The 15,671-nt window shown below is 58.8% G+C and overlaps 1 protein-coding gene across 1 annotated transcript in view; it reads right to left on the reverse strand.

The window, feature by feature from the left end:
- Window positions 1–15,671, reverse strand: part of LAMA5 (laminin subunit alpha 5) — a 232,150-nt gene that overhangs the window by 36,324 nt on the left and 180,155 nt on the right. The window contains exons 49-58 of the mRNA XM_032959653.2: window positions 15,515–15,666; window positions 14,838–14,948; window positions 14,067–14,178; window positions 10,054–10,233; window positions 8,828–9,024; window positions 6,629–6,745; window positions 5,234–5,388; window positions 3,763–3,904; window positions 2,644–2,746; window positions 2,020–2,136 (exon numbers count right to left, since the gene is read on the reverse strand). Coding sequence (XP_032815544.2) covers window positions 2,020–2,136; window positions 2,644–2,746; window positions 3,763–3,904; window positions 5,234–5,388; window positions 6,629–6,745; window positions 8,828–9,024; window positions 10,054–10,233; window positions 14,067–14,178; window positions 14,838–14,948; window positions 15,515–15,666 — 1,386 coding nt within the window. The remainder of the gene's footprint in view (window positions 1–2,019; window positions 2,137–2,643; window positions 2,747–3,762; window positions 3,905–5,233; window positions 5,389–6,628; window positions 6,746–8,827; window positions 9,025–10,053; window positions 10,234–14,066; window positions 14,179–14,837; window positions 14,949–15,514; window positions 15,667–15,671) is intronic.

Genomic DNA, 15,671 nt, shown 5'->3' on the forward strand with positions numbered 1-15,671 from the left:
GAGACCAGGAAAAGCACAGGGCAGAGATGATCTCCCAAGCGAAATGCTGAGGGAGGGTGGCGTTTGTGCACAGACTGCCCTACATGACATCATAACAACAGTCTGGTCCACTGGCCGGGTTCAGCAGGATTTGAAGGATGCCCTGGTGGTCCCCCTCTTTAAGAAGGGGGACCGCATAGACTGTGACAACTACAGGGGAATTTCACTCCTCAGTGTGCCGGGAAAGGTCCTGGCAAGGATTATTCAACATCGCCTTGCCAGGCACGCTGTGAGGCTTGCGGAGCCCCATTGCGGTTTCAGGAAAGGGCGGTCCTGCACAGATGCCATATTTTATGTCCGTCTGCTACAGTAGAGGTGTAGGGAATTCCAACAAGACCTACATCTCTGCTTTATTGACCTAGTCAAGACCGATGATACCATCAGTAGGCCTGGGCTCTGGGTTGTTCTTCGTGCATTCAGAGTCCCTGACCCGCTGCTCACGATCATTAAGGACCTTCATGATGGTGAGCGGGCCCGGGTAAAACTACGTGGCCGGGAGTCGGAGCCATTCCCTGTTCACTTTGGGGTGCGACAGGGATGTCCCCGTTATTTAACATCTATTTCGACCACGTAGTTCGTGAAACCTTCAATAGCAGTATCGGAGGAATTTCCATCTGGTACAGATACAATGGGAGGCGGATCAATGCCCGGGTGTGGTCAAAGGATGGCTCCCTATTGCTCAACCATGTTATGTATGCCGATGATCTGGTATATTGCTGCTCCTCAGAGGAGGAGTTGGAGGCGCTGCTGCTGAACCTGGAGTTTGCCACTAAGAGGTGGGGACTTACCATCAGCCCCACCAAAAATAAGCACCTGCCTGGGTATTTTGTACCATCGGACACTCCACCCCACAATTCCCAATTGGTGATAGGGCAGTTGTGGAGACAGTGGAGAGTTTCCCATACCTGGGCAGTGTGCTCATGACCGGCTCCGGTTTGACAGCAGAGGTCTCACTCCGAATCAGTCGAGTGGCATTATCTTTTCATCGGTTTCAACGCTGTGTGAAAGCTACCTGGTCTGTCGCTCCGCACGAAGCTTCAGGTCTTCTCGGCCACAGTCATTCCCTCCCTTTTCTACGTTTGCGAAACGTGGACCCGCCTAATGGAACATCTTCGCCGGTTAGAAACATTTAGGCTGGCCTGCCTACGACCCATCCTGGGTTTAACCAGGCTTGATTGTGTGAGGAGCTCACATATCCTTGAAAGATCTGGTCCCATCGGTGAGCTCCTCAGGCAGGCAAGGCTGTATTGGCTGGGTCATGTAGCCCGCATGCCCAGCCACTACATGCCTAAACAGCTTTTGTTCGGCCGGATCGAGGGGGCTAAAAGGGCGCAGCACAGGCTGATGAAGGCCACTTGTGCTGTGGCCGAAACATCGTGAGAATTTTATTGTGTTATTTTATTTTATCAATTTATTATTTTATTCTCATTCTACGTGACTTTACCGAAAGAACCAAAGAAGATGAATCCTTGCAGTCACGAAAGCTTTAAATCGAAAGATGGAGTGATGTGGTACAGAAGGACGTGGGGCTGAGTGGACTTGCCGATGACTGGTACCAGCGGTGTCAAGCTCGGCCTCTGTGGAGGAGGCTCGTGAAGGACGCTAGTGGGCAGTTGGAGGTAGTCGCCCTCCAACAACAACGGAGGGGGGAGGAGCGAAGCTCACAACAACGAGCGGAGCGCCGGGTGGCTAAAGCACAGCAAGTTGGCACAGTAGGGGGCACAGGTGGTGCATCAGCCAGTCGTCTCAGTCAGTCGACCCGTGGCACCTGGGTCTGCCCCGTGACCTCCTGCCCGCGGGCGTTCGACACTTCACGTGGCCTCAAGGTGCACATGGCCTGGCACAAGCGTCGTGGTGGCGTCACCGCCACTTAGTGGCGAATGGCGGTTGCTGTTGTTGTTGTGTGTACATGTACGTGGGAGTGTGTATATGTGTGTGTGTACGTGGGAGTGCGTGCTGGTGGCACGGAGCTCCGCGCACCTCGGGAGACCATGTTGATGTTGTCGATGGCGGCTTTTAGCGCTGCCTGCACTTCTGCTCGCTTGCGCTGGGTCGCGGCCAACCGCTCCTTCGCTCCTTGCAGTTCCTGCTCTGTCACTGAGAGCGCAGCCACACAGCGCAAAGACAAAAATCCCCTGTATAGCCTTAACAGACTGTTGGGGCAAGTGATGTTGGCGAGGGGGTGGGTGGCCAGCACCACGCCCGGCCGCCTTTGTCTCCCTAGTGGCGATGTTTACACACCTCACCAGGTACTCATTTGAGGCCGAGTCGATCTAGGGGAGGCCCGGGACCGGTTTAAATAATCGTTACTGGTGGTGTCTGTGAGCGGGAATCGACTCCGGTGGCCGGATTCGAAGCGCAGCGTAGCGCTAACCGCTGCACTACCTCTCCCCACACTCACGCCACACACACATGTACACTCAAAATATCAAAGACAAAGATCCCCCGTGTAGCCTTAACAGGCTGTTGGGGCAAGTGCTGTTAGCGAGCACCTATGAAGGTCAGCACTGCGCACGAAAGGGTGGTTGGCCAGCACCACGCCCGACCGCCTTTGTCTCACTACACACACACACACAGGATGGGACACACGCGCACTCCCTGTACCGGACTCCAACTGGTCCTTGGCGGTGTTTGCGTTGATCAGCTGGTTCTCGCTCTCCTCTCGTGAGGCCTTCGCTTTCCTTGGGAAGTCTTTGGTGTCCACGTCCTGTTGGGGACGCGATGGAACGCGACACAGGCCGTACGAGTTTCAGGTTCATGATTTTGCTTAGCCAGGCGAGAGCTCAGGTGAGCCTGGGAAAAAGACAAAGATCCCCCGTGTAGCCTTAACAGACTGTTGGGGCAAGTGCTGTTAGCGAGCACCTATAAAGGCCGGCACGGCACACGAGGGGGTGAGTGGCCAACACCACGCCCGGCCGCCTTTGTCTCCCCAGTGGTGATGTTTACACACCGCACCAGGTACTCATTTGAGGCTGAGTCGATCTAGGGGAGGCCCAGGACGGGTTCAAATAATCGTCACTGGCGGTGTTGGCCGTGAGCGGGAATCGAACCCGGGTCGCCAGGTTCATAGCGCAGCGTAGCGCTAACCGCTACACTATCGCTCCCCACAAGCACACACACGGACACACACAGCTCCCCCTCATAGCGTCAACAGACTATTGGTGCTGTTAGCCAGCAAACACACATACCTGTTAACCCATTACGGCTTAACCCTGGTATTCTTGTACAGGGAAATTGATCTTTTCAAGGACCATATGGCATACAGCCGTTTCAATGCGGGCAAAAACGTGTTTGTGTCTATTTGTTTGTGTTTCTCCCTTGCGATGGGACTTTGTAAAATGAACATTGAGATTTATAAGGGCACGGGGCGACCAAGAAGGTCTGAATTGGTCTGTAATAAGTTAGACTCTGATAAGGGGTTGACAGCTATGAATACATATTAAATATTCCCAGCACAGTTGTTTAAGTTACCAGCGTAGAAACCTGCCCAGGGATCGACTCGGGCCCATCATGCCTATTGGGTGGGTAAAATAACGGCCGCTTCATGGGAAGCCAGCTATTGTTGTCTCGTGGGAATAAAACAAAAATCCTTCCCCAAGACAGGAATGTGTAACGACTGGTTCAAAGCTGGCCACCACAGAGAGAGAGAGAGATCCCACGCTCAATCTGAGACAGGGAGACAATTGTGAGCCAACGGGCTCCCCCTCGCGTGGTCGTCGTCACCTGCTCGACGCGCATGGCCGTGTCGAGTGCCATCGTTGAGGCCGCCTCGGCCTCCTTGAGGGCCTTGATGATGTCCCCGTAGGCCCTGGAGGCGTTGATCGCCTTCTGTGTGAAGCCGCTGGTGTCGTCTGTCGCCACGCTCCTAGCGCGCGGCGGCCAGGAGGCGGGAGAGGAGAGGGCCCGGGTTAAGAGCTGGACGACTGCCGGCTCCGTGTGCGTCGTGCTCCGTGCGCGTCGTGCTCCGTGTGTGTCGTGCTCCGTGTGCGTCGTGCTCCGTGTGCGTCGTGCTCCGTGCGCGTCATGCTCCGTGCGCGTCGTGCTCCGTGCGCGTCGTGCTCCGTGCGTGTCGTGCTCCGTGCGTGTCGTGCTCCGTGCGCGTCGTGCTCCGTGTGCGTCGTGCTCCGTGCGCGTCGTGCTCCGTGTGCGTCGTGCTCCGTGTGTGTCGTGCTCCGTGTGCGTCGTGCTCCGTGTGTGTCGTGCTCCGTGTGCGTCGTGCTCCGTGTGCGTCGTGCTCCGTGTGCGTCGTGCTCCGTGTGTGTCGTGCTCCGTGTGCGTCGTGCTCCGTGTGTGTCGTGCTCCGTGTGTGTCGTGCTCCATGTGCGTCGTGCTCCGTGTGTGTCGTGCTCCGTGTGTGTCGTGCTCCGTGTGCGTCGTGCTCCGTGTGTGTCGTGCTCCGTGTGCGTCGTGCTCCGTGTGTGTCGTGCTCCGTGTGTGTCGTGCTCCGTGTGTGTGTCGTGCTCCGTGTGTGTCGTGCTCCGTGTGTGTCGTGCTCCGTATGCGTCGTGCTCCGTGTGCGTCGTGCTCCGTGTGCGTCGTGCTCCGTGTGCGTCGTGCTCCGTGTGCGTCGTGCTCCGTGTGTGTCGTGCTCCGTGTGTGTCGTGCTCAGTGTGTGTCGTGCTCCGTGTGCGTCGTGCTCCGTGTGTGTCGTGCTCCGTGTGTGTCGTGCTCAGTGTGTGTCGTGCTCCGTGTGTGTCGTGCTCCGTGTGTGTCGTGCTCCGTGTGTGTCGTGCTCAGTGTGTGTCGTGCTCCGTGTGTGTCGTGCTCCGTGTGCGTCGTGCTCCGTGTGTGTCGTGCTCCATGTGCGTCGTGCTCCGTGTGTGTCGTGCTCCGTGTGTGTCGTGCTCCGTGTGCGTCGTGCTCTGTGTGTGTCGTGCTCCGTGTGCGTCGTGCTCCGTGTGTGTCGTGCTCCGTGTGTGTGTCGTGCTCCGTGTGTGTCGTGCTCCGTGTGTGTCGTGCTCCGTGTGCGTCGTGCTCCGTGTGCGTCGTGCTCCGTGTGTGTCGTGCTCCGTGTGCGTCGTGCTCCGTGCGCGTCGTGCTCCGTGTGCGTCGTGCTCCGTGTGTGTCGTGCTCCGTGTGCATCGTGCTCCGTGCGCGTCGTGCTCCGTGTGTGTCGTGCTCCGTGTGTATGTCGTGCTCCGTGTGTGTCGTGCTCCGTGTGCATCGTGCTCCGTGCGCGTCGTGCTGCTCCCACCGGGTGAGGTTGCGCACCGCCTCCTGCATGCGCCGCGCGTGCTCCTCCGCCCGCTGCACCAGCGACTCGAGGTCCCCGGTGGGCCCGCGCTCGTTGAGCCACGCGGAGAGACCCTGCAGGGCGCCGTCCACCTCGGCCGCCAGCTGCTCGCACTCCTGCGTCGCACGCAAAGACAAAGGTCCCCCGCGTAGCCTACACAGGACGCCGGGGCAAGTGCCGTTCGCGAGCGCCTTCCGGCGCTGCGTCCCCGGCTGCCTGCGTCTCACCAGCGCCGACGTTCGCGCACCGCGCCGAGGATTCATTTAAAGCCGAGCCAACCTAGGGGAGAGGCCCATCACCGGTTGAGACGCATGCCACGGATTGTGAGCCGTGGCCGGGAATCGAACTCACGTCAATGGCTAACCAACGTACAAACCCCTACAACTAAACGCCCGTACAATGACAAAGATCCCCCGTGTAGCCTGAACAGACTGTTGGGGCAAGTGCTGTTAGCGAGCAGCACCTGCGAAGGCCGACACGGCCCACGAGGGGGTGGGTGGCCAGCACCACGCCCGGCCGCCTTTGTCTCCCCAGTGGCGATGTTCACACACCAAACCAGCTACTCATTTGAGGCCGAGTCGACCTAGGGGAGGCCCAGGACGGGTTCAGATAATCGTCACCGGTGTTGGCCGTGAGCGGGATTCTAACTCGGGTTGCCGGGTGTGTCACCGCGCAGCGTGCCGCCGCTCCCCACGTACACACTCTCTACATACACACACGTGTTCGTGCCGACACACGAGCCCAATGCAGGACACGTGAGCACGTCCCATGGCAGTGACCGATCACGTGATTTACATTCCGTGATGTCGCTCGTGCTGATTTTCCTCCAGTTTCTGACATTACTCGGCCGTGTGACTCTAAACACGTGCGTGCATGTGCATGCGCGTGCACATGCATGCTTTGTGTGTGTGCGTGCATGCTTTGTGTGTGTGTGTCCGTGTGTGTGAGCATGCGTGCGCTGTGTAGAACTCACGGTGTGTGTGTGTGTGCGTGCATGTGTATGTGTGCGTGCATGTGTGTGTATGCATGTGTGTGCGTGCATGTGTGTGTGTGCGTGCATGTGTGTGTGCATGCATGTGTGTGTGTGCGTGCATGTGTGTGTGTGCGTGCATGTGTGTGCGTGCATGTGTGTGCGTGCAAATGAGCACCTGGTGCGGTGTGTAAACATCGCCACTAGGGAGTCATAGGCGGTCGGGCGTGGTGCTGGCCACCCACCCCCTCGTGTACCGTTCCGGTACAGTCTGTTAAGTGCTAACGGCACTTGCCCCTACAGTCTGTTAAGGCTATATGGGGGATCTTTATCTTTGTGTGTGCGTGCATGTGTGTGTGTGTGGGTGTGCGTTGTGTAGCACTCACGGTGCGCATGTTCTCCAGGCCCTGCAGGCTCTGGTACGCGTCCAGCAGCTGCTGCTCCGCCGCGTTCAGCACACCGAGGGCTTCCTGCACCAACCTGGCCACCTGCTGCCCCTTCGCCTGCAAAGCGATCGCCACCACCACCACCATCACCATGATCGATCCGCTGCTGGACGAAAGCCTCCACTCTCACGATCCCGCGATGTAATAAACCACCGTCCCTGGCACATTCACACGAGCCCGATCGCTCCATCTCCCCCCCACCCCCGTGGAGTCCCCTGTCGGACGCGCTCCGTCACCATCCCTGACCGTCGCCCATCGTCCCTTCCAAGAGCGTCTCAAGCTCACTGAAGGCGATTCAAATGGTGGTGGCGATGATCACGATGGGTTGATAGTATCAATGTAAACACAAATAACTCGTGGCTTTGAAACTTGGTGGTGGCCTGGATTGGGATGCTTGGCCAAAGGCGCCGTGCACGCGCGAGGTGGCGACACGCTGAGCCCCACGCTCAGCGTGGTACCACAAGCCCCTGTCCTACCAACTCACAGCCCAGCGAATTTCTGTGCGATCCACCAACCCTCGCCTCCAACGCTGCGGCTCTGCGCCACTGCACCCCCGGCTCGCTCGTCTGTGAACCCACCCCAATCCCGCACACACCACCCCCCCCCCCCCCCCCCCCAAATTCCTTTGATCGGTGAATCTGCAAACTAGAGGAAGATTCACTCTTTGGTTCTTTCGGTAAAGTCACGTAGAAAGAAAATATATTACAAGCCATCGTCATCAGGTAGAACTACATTTGAGAGAGAGAGAAAACACAGATATGGAGACACACAGACAGATACGCAAGCAGAGAGAGACAGAGAGAGACACACAACATAGACACACAGACAGATACACAAGCAGAGAGAGACAACACAGAGACACACAGAAAGAGACACACAGAAAGAGACACACAACATAGACACACAGACACACAAGCAGAGAGAGACAACACAGAGACACACAGAGAGAGAGACACAACACAGACACACAGACAGACACACAAGCAGAGAGAGACAACACAGAGACACACAGAGAGACACACAACATAGACACAGACAGACACACGAGCAGAGAGAGAGACAACACAGAGGCACGCAGAGAGAGACACACAACATAATCACACAGACAGACACACAAACAGAGAGAGAGAGACAACACAGAGACACACAGAGAGAGACACACAAGATAGACACACAAACACACAAGCAGAGAGAGACAGAGAGAGACACACAACATAGACACACAGACAGACACACAAGCAGAGAGTTGTGTGGAAATCCACCCCACGGCGGCCGGGGGAGAGAAAGACCCAGCAAGACTGGTAAATCTTAGAGAGAGTTGCGTGGAAATCCACCCCGAAGTGGCCGGGGGAGAGAAAGAGCGACCTATGAGAGCCTGGTACATTTTAGAGAGAGAAATAGGCAGTTTGAGAAAATAAACTTAGCATTTTTTTGTAAATGTAACGCAATGCAACACAGAGAGTCGACTGTAGATTGACACAATGACTCCACTTGTATGCAGTGCCAAGTCATGGATCCTCAATCTCACCACAGAGACTGCCGGAGCGAGTGATGTGTTGCCGAATGCCTATTAACGCTTTCCCATTCCCATGACGAACGTGTACATCGCCAAGGCCATGCGGGAGGGCCCTGTGGCACAGGTTGGCGCCAGCGAACATCGAGCGCGGTCGTGTCGCTACGGTTCTCTGCGGTGATCAACAATGTCTTTAAAAACAGTGGCGCTACGCTTCTCTAAGTAAAACGAACACAAGCCGCTTGGGCGTTCCGAGATTCAGCGGCGAGCGGGGCACCCCATCCTGCAGCCTGCAGACGTCTAGGAACGGGCAAGGGGTTAAGGCCGCCACGGAGCAGCGCGCTGGGGGTGCTGCAGCCACAGCACCACCTCGTCGTCCTCTCAATGCCGTCGCTGAACTCGCCAGAGCGCTCGATACTCGTCTGGCTCAACCTGGGATCAGGGGTCAGCAAACCTGCTGCTCTTTAAGGAACGGCTTCGTTGACGTCATTCGTGTGCATTGGCGGTTCTCCAAATATATTGGTTGGTTAAACAAAAAAAAAAAACATTTTTTTTCAGAACTTAAAAACAAAGTGGCTCTTCCTGTTATTTCTTTTTTGCTAGCCGAACGGGGGCGGCGCACGTGCCTCGTTGTCCCGCAGCGCGTCCCGGCCGACGCTGTTGACGGTGGATGCGCGCCGGCTGGCGTTGCTCGCTTGGTTGAGAACGTCGCGGAGTTCCATGAGCTTGGCCTGGTAGGCGTCGAGGTCCTTCGTGACGGCTGCCCCCATGGCCGCCGTCTCTCCCGCGGGGACGCCGACCTCCTGCTGCACGCTCCGCAGCACTGGGGACGCAAAACCGCACGCGCCGCAGTCAGCGCGACCACCATCCCCCGCCACCCCCGCCACCCCCCCACCGCTCCTCGCTCGTTGTCTCGGCTGCCGACCCGGCCAGGGTTTAGCAGAGGGGGTGGGGAGTGGCCCGGTGCCGAGCGCGGGTGGACGGTGCCGCTGGTGTCGCCGTGCGGCGTTTCGACAGCGAGCGGGAGGCGAGTGGGGGCCAGAAGCGAGGGCGACGAGAATGAGGTTTTGCGTGAGCGAGCTATTGCATTCGTGAGTGTGCGCGAGTGAGTGTGCACATGAGTTTAAAAGGTGGGCGGGCATGTGCCGTAAGTGACGGAGCTCATTAGTGAATGGGCGGGTGGCTGAGTGGGTAAACGTCGAAGGGAATGAGTGAGTGCGTGTGTGTGTGTGAATTCAGGAGTGAGTGGAAAGGTGATCGACTGAGTGAGTGGGACAGTTCAGGCAAATTTGAGTACGTGAGATAATCATTGAGATGGGAAAAACAGCATTGGCTAAAGCGAGCTGAATCAAATCACCGCAATAACATTTATATATTAAGGAAGTGTGTGGGGGGGGGGGGGGGTCAATCGCTATGCAGACAGAGAAAGTGGTTGTAATAATGACTATGACAAGCAGTTCTAGCAGAGAGACAAGGGGGAGATGGAAAGACTATGAGATAGTAGCCGTGGTAACGACCATGATAGCAGCTCCAGCAGAGAGACGAGGAGGAGACGGGCAGACTACGAGTAGCTATGGTAACGATGATGACAGCAATATTTCTAGCAGAGAGACAAGGAGGAGACGGACAGACTACGAGTAGCTATGGTAACGATGATGACAGCAGTATTTCTAGCAGAGAGACGAGGAGGAGACGGACAGACTGTGAGTAGCTATGGTAACGATGATGACAGCAGTATTTCTAGCAGACAGACGAGGAGGAGACGGACAGACTGTGAGAGAGTGGCTGCCCGGTGATGGCCACGTGGGTAGCGTGAGGACGCGGTCTGGGCGGGCGGTCTGGGCGGGCGCACGTTTCTCAGCGAGGTGCTTCTCCTGCCGCGCTAGCTCGTCCTGCGCGTGCAGCGAGCGCCGCCTCATGTCGTCCAGCAGGCGCGTCGCCTCCGCCATCTTGCGCTGGAACTCGTCGGACGACGGCAACGCCCCCCCCGACTCGGGGCTCCGCTCCAGCTCCGCCGCTTGGCGCAGGAGATCTGCGGCAAGCGAAAGGGGGGGGGGGGCGGGATGGGGAGGGGGGGAGGGCGCCGCCCGCCCCACCGCGCGCTCGTTACGGGACGGGCCGAAAGTCCGGGGGCCTCGCAGCGAAAACCGCCCAAGTTTGATCCCCGACGTGGACGGCCCTCTGCGTGGAGTTTCGTTTTTTTCCTCTGCGCACGCTCCCTCTGGGTTTTTTTTTTCCAGTTTCCTCGACAAAGCTTAAAAGAAAAAGAAAAAAACTCCAAGGGAGGGGTAGTGGGGGGTAGCCTTTGGTTTTACCGAGCATGGCACGCACCGTTCAATTACAGCACGCGTCATAGTCGGCGCTAAACCAATCATCGCACTCGGGTGGGATCATCATTGCGGGTGTGTTCTTGGGTGGGGGTTCAGCAAAACCAAATCGGCGCCCGGAGTCCCTGCCGCATGGCTGTAGAGTCAGAGTACTTTTTTCGACTGGAGAAAATCTGATGAGCCAGGAAGCTCTTTTCTTTTACAAATTTCCTAGTTGTCGCACGCGGTCATAAAGTCACAACAACAACAACAACGCGAAAACCAATGGGAGTGCAAAGTATTGAAAAGGTAAGCAAGTCACTAATTTTAAATAAAGTACATAAGTACCAATTGCTACGGTACATCAAATCCTGCCGAAAACACGCTCGGAGTGCAAAGTATAGGAAAAATAAGCAAAAATTACCAACAACAAAAAAATTCGTTAAATAGATGAAAGTACACCAGGTACACCAATTCCCATACATGGGCAAGGCAGCAAAAAACAACAGCAGCAGAAACAGTCCCAGACCACACCAAGACCACGACGCGCAGCCCCCTCTCAATAGAACAAATCCACAGTAAGATTGCGAAAGGCGCAGGCCCGGGATCGCTCGTTCACCGCTGCTGCCGGCGGAAGGAGCCTCGTCTGGAGGGAGCTCGTTGAGAACCCCTCTTGCGAGCGGGCGCTTGAACGTGCCGCTGCAGCCGCACGGCGGCCGCTGTACCAAATTCGATGAACTCACGACGAACATCCGGCGAGACCGGTCGCGTCGGCCACGGCGGTGTCACGTTTGCCGTTTGTAGCGGCGGGTGTTTGCGGTCTGGGCCCAGTGGCCACCCTGCTCAATATCTCCAGGCGTGTTTGACCGAGTCACAGCTAAAGGTTTTGAAGGTCGCCAAACGTGACGGTGAGTCGGACTCGGAGGGGTGGAGGGAGAACACGCTCATCCAGATCGCTGCTTATGTTGTTCTTTCATTTATTTATTCGGTTATATCATCCCCCACCACCCACCCCCACCACCCCGCTCCCCTTGTCATCCTCCTTCCCTCGCTCGAAAAAGACGAAAACGACGCTGACCCCTCTCGGTGCGGACCCGCCTGGGTCGGGTCAGCAGCCGCTGTTCGATTCCCATCTCTGCACCCCCTGCTTTGTACAAGCGGTTTAGTTTGTGCTGACGGTGCGAGCGTGACTACGCGATCTAACGGCCCGCCGCCGCGAATTGCCTCGGTGTAGAAGTAAAAAGTAAAAAAAGTCACCAAGGGGCCCAACGTGTTCCCCGACACCAAGGGGCCCAACGTGTTCCCCGACACCAAGGGGCCCAACGTGTTCCCCGACACCAAGGGGCCCAACGTGTTCCCCGACACCAAGGGGCCCAACGTGTTCCCCGACACCAAGGGGCCCAACGTGTTCCCTGACACCAAGGGGCCCAACGTGTTCCCCGACACCAAGGGGCCCAACGTGTTCCCCGACACCAAGGGGCCCAACGTGTTCCCCGACACCAAGGGGCCCAACGTGTTCCCCGACACCAAGGGGCCAACGTGTTCCCCGACACCAAGGGGGCTAACGTGTTCCCCGACACCAAGGGGCCCAACGTGTTCCCCGACACCAAGGGGCCCAACGTGTTCCCCGACACCAAGGGGGCCAACGTGTTCCCCGACACCAAGAAGCCCAACGTGTTCCCCGACAGCAAGAGGCCCAACGTGTTCCCCGACACCAAGGGGCCCAACGTGTTCCCCGACACCAAGGGGCCCAACGTGTTCCCCGACACCAAGGGGCCCAACGTGTTCCCCGACACCAAGGGGCCCAACGTGTTCCCCGACACCAAGGGGCCCAACGTGTTCCCCGACACCAAGGGGCCCAACGTGTTCCCCGACACCAAGGGGCCCAACGTGTTCCCCGACACCAAGGGGCCCAACGTGTTCCCCGACACCAAGGGGGCCAACGTGTTCCCCGACACCAAGGGGCCCAACGTGTTCCCCGACACCAAGGGGCCCAACGTGTTCCCCGACACCAAGGGGCCCAACGTGTTCCCCGACACCAAGGGGCCCAACGTGTTCCCCGACACCAAGGGGGCCAACGTGTTCCCCGACACCAAGGGGCCCAACGTGTTCCCCGGCACCAAGGGGGCCAACGTGTTCCCCGACACCAAGGGGGCCAACGTGTTCCCCGACACCAAGGGGCCCAACGTGTTCCCCGACACCAAGGGGCCCAACGTGTTCCCCGACACCAAGGGGCTCAACGTGTTCCCCGACACCAAGGGGGCCAACGTGTTCCCCGACACCAAGGGGCCCAACGTGTTCCCCGACACCAAGGGGCCCAACGTGTTCCCCGACACCAAGGGGGCCAACGTGTTCCCCGACACCAAGGGGGCCAACGTGTTCCCCGACACCAAGGGGCCCAACGTGTTCCCCGACACCAAGGGGCCCAACGTGTTCCCCGACACCAAGGGGGCCAACGTGTTCCCCGACACCAAGGGGCCCAACGTGTTCCCCGACACCAAGGGGGCCAACGTGTTCCCCGACACCAAGGGGGCCAACGTGTTCCCCGACACCAAGGGGGCCAACGTGTTCCCCGACACCAAGGGGCCCAACGTGTTCCCCGACACCAAGGGGGCCAACGTGTTCCCCGACACCAAGGGGCCCAACGTGTTCCCCGACACCAAGGGGCCCAACGTGTTCCCCTACACCAAGGGGGCCAACGTGTTCCCCGACACCAAGGGGGCCAACGTGTTCCCCGACACCAAGGGGGCCAACGTGTTCCCCGACACCAAGGGGCCCAACGTGTTCCCCGACACCAAGGGGGCCAACGTGTTCCCCGACACCAAGGGGGCCAACGTGTTCCCCGACACCAAGGGGCCCAACGTGTTCCCCGACACCAAGGGAGCCAACGTTTTCCCGACACCAAGGGGCCCAACGTGTTCCCCGACACCAAGGGGCCCAACGTGTTCCCCGACACCAAGGGGCCCAACGTGTTCCCCGACACCAAGGGGGCCAACGTGTTCCCCGACACCAAGGGGCCCAACGTGTTCCCCGACACCAAGGGGGCCAACGTGTTCCCCGACACCAAGGGGGCCAACGTGTTCCTCGACACCAAGGGGGCCAACGTGTTCCCCGACACCAAGGGGCCCAACGTGTTCCCCGACACCAAGGGGCCCAACGTGTTCCCCGACACCAAGGGGCCAACGTGTTCCCCGACACCAAGGGGGCCAACGTGTTCCCCGACACCAAGGGGCCCAACGTGTTCCCCGACCGAACTGTTGAAAGAAGCTCGCAAAGAAACCCGACCGGCCCTTGGGGGGTGTGTGGGGTGTGTGTGTGTGGGGTGTGTGTGTGTGGGGTGTTTGTGTGTGTGTGTGGGGGGTGTGTGTGTGTGGGGTGTGTGTGTGGGGGGTGTGTGTGGGGTGTGTGTGTGTGTGGGGTGTGTGTGTGGGGTGTGTGTGTGTGGGGTGTGTGTGTGTGTGGGGTGTGTGTGTGTGTGTGGGGTGTGTGTGTGTGTGTGGGGTGTGTGTGTGTGTGTGTGGGGTGTGTGTGTGTGTGTGTGGGGGTTCAGTCGGCGTACCCTGGACGTGTGTCGCCAGGCGGTGCACGCCGTGCAGCAGCCCCTCCGCTTGCTGCCGGCTCGACTCCACGGCGGCCTCCAGCCTCTTGGCCAGCGTCAGGGAGGCGTTGGCCTGCAGGGACGAGGGGGGCGCGGAGGGGCCGAGCTCGGGTTAGCGATGCGTGGGGGGCGGGTAGTGAGCGGAGTGCGGTGGAGTGCGGAGTGTGTGTGCGTGCGCAGTGTGGAGCGGTAGTGTCGTGGGGAGCGGTCGTGTAGCGGTTAGCGCGCTGGGCTGCGAACCCGGTGAGCCGAATTCGATTCCCGTTCACGGCCAACAACAATGACTATCATCTGAACCGGTCCTGGGCCTTCTTTAGGTTGACTAAGCCTCAAATGAGTACCTGGTGCGGTGTGTAAAAACATCGTCACTGGAGAGACAAAGGCGGTCGGGCGTGATGCTGGCCACCCGCTCCCTCATGTACCGTGCCGGCCTTCATAGGTGTTCGCAAACAGCAATTGCCCCAACAGTCTGTTAAGGCTATATGGGGGATCTTTGTCTTTTAACGTGTGTGTAGTGTGAATACACAGTGTGCGTGTGCATGTGTGGCCAGCCATCTCAATCAGTGGACCCATGGCACCTGGGTCTGTCCCGTGACCTCCTGCCAGCGGGCGCTCGACACTTCACGTTGGCTTAAAGTACACATGGCCTGGCACAGGCGCCGTGGTGACATCACAGCCACTTAGTGGCGAATGGCGGTCGTTGTTGTGTGAACACATTGCGAGGTTTGGCACCCGTGCGTGGAGAGCCTCCGACTCCTGCGCGAACCCCGGCAGGTTCATCTCCATCGCATCCAGCTGACCGCGCTGCCTCACCATGAGGCCGTTCACCTGGTCCAGAGCCGCCTGCGAAGGGGCACGCAAAACACAAACGTCGCCCGCGGAAGCCTTCAGAGGGCCGCGAGCGCCCATCGAGGTGCCTCGCGAGGGTAAATTTCCGCACGACCCAGTGAGCGACGCACGGGCCTGGCTGGTGGACACGCGTGTCTCAGGGCTGGTAGACACGCGTGTCTCCTGGCTGGTAGACACGCGTGTCTCCTGGCTGGTGGACACGCGTGTCTCAGGGCTGGTGGACACGCAGTGATTAAATCCAAGAACCCAGAGGGGCGGCACAGCGGTAAGTCCCCAAGTTCGCTTCCTGACTCGGGCGCCTCCGTGTGGAGTTTTTACCGCTTTCCTCAACAAAGCTTTAAAAAAAAAACGTACAAAATGTAATTGCCATCGGCCCAAACATCCCGACGCTCACAAAATAAACCTGCAACGTTGCTCCACTGGGGATTTCGCGCAGCAGCAACGCATTTGAGAAGCTGGCAGGGGCCCTCCCGATACGAGCGCGAAGCCTGGCACCGAGCCCGCGAACGGCGACGGCGGCGGTGGCGACGTGGGCGAGCGCGGTGGCGGGCGCGACGTACCCGCGTGGAGCTCGCCGACTCGTTGACGTTGTGGAGGCGCGTGAAGGCGAAGGTGGCGGCCGTGAGGTTGCGCAGCCGCAGGCGCGTCGCCTCCGCCTCGGCGTCCGAGCGCCGCAGGTCGTCCAGCAGGACCACGACGCAGTTGTCGCAGGCTGCG

The sequence above is a fragment of the Petromyzon marinus genome, chromosome 23 (genome assembly GCF_048934315.1).
Source record: "Petromyzon marinus isolate PM22_M1 ecotype Great Lakes invasive population chromosome 23, UKy_Petmar_22M1.pri1.0, whole genome shotgun sequence".
In the NCBI taxonomy this organism is placed as follows: Eukaryota; Metazoa; Chordata; class Hyperoartia; order Petromyzontiformes; family Petromyzontidae; genus Petromyzon; species Petromyzon marinus.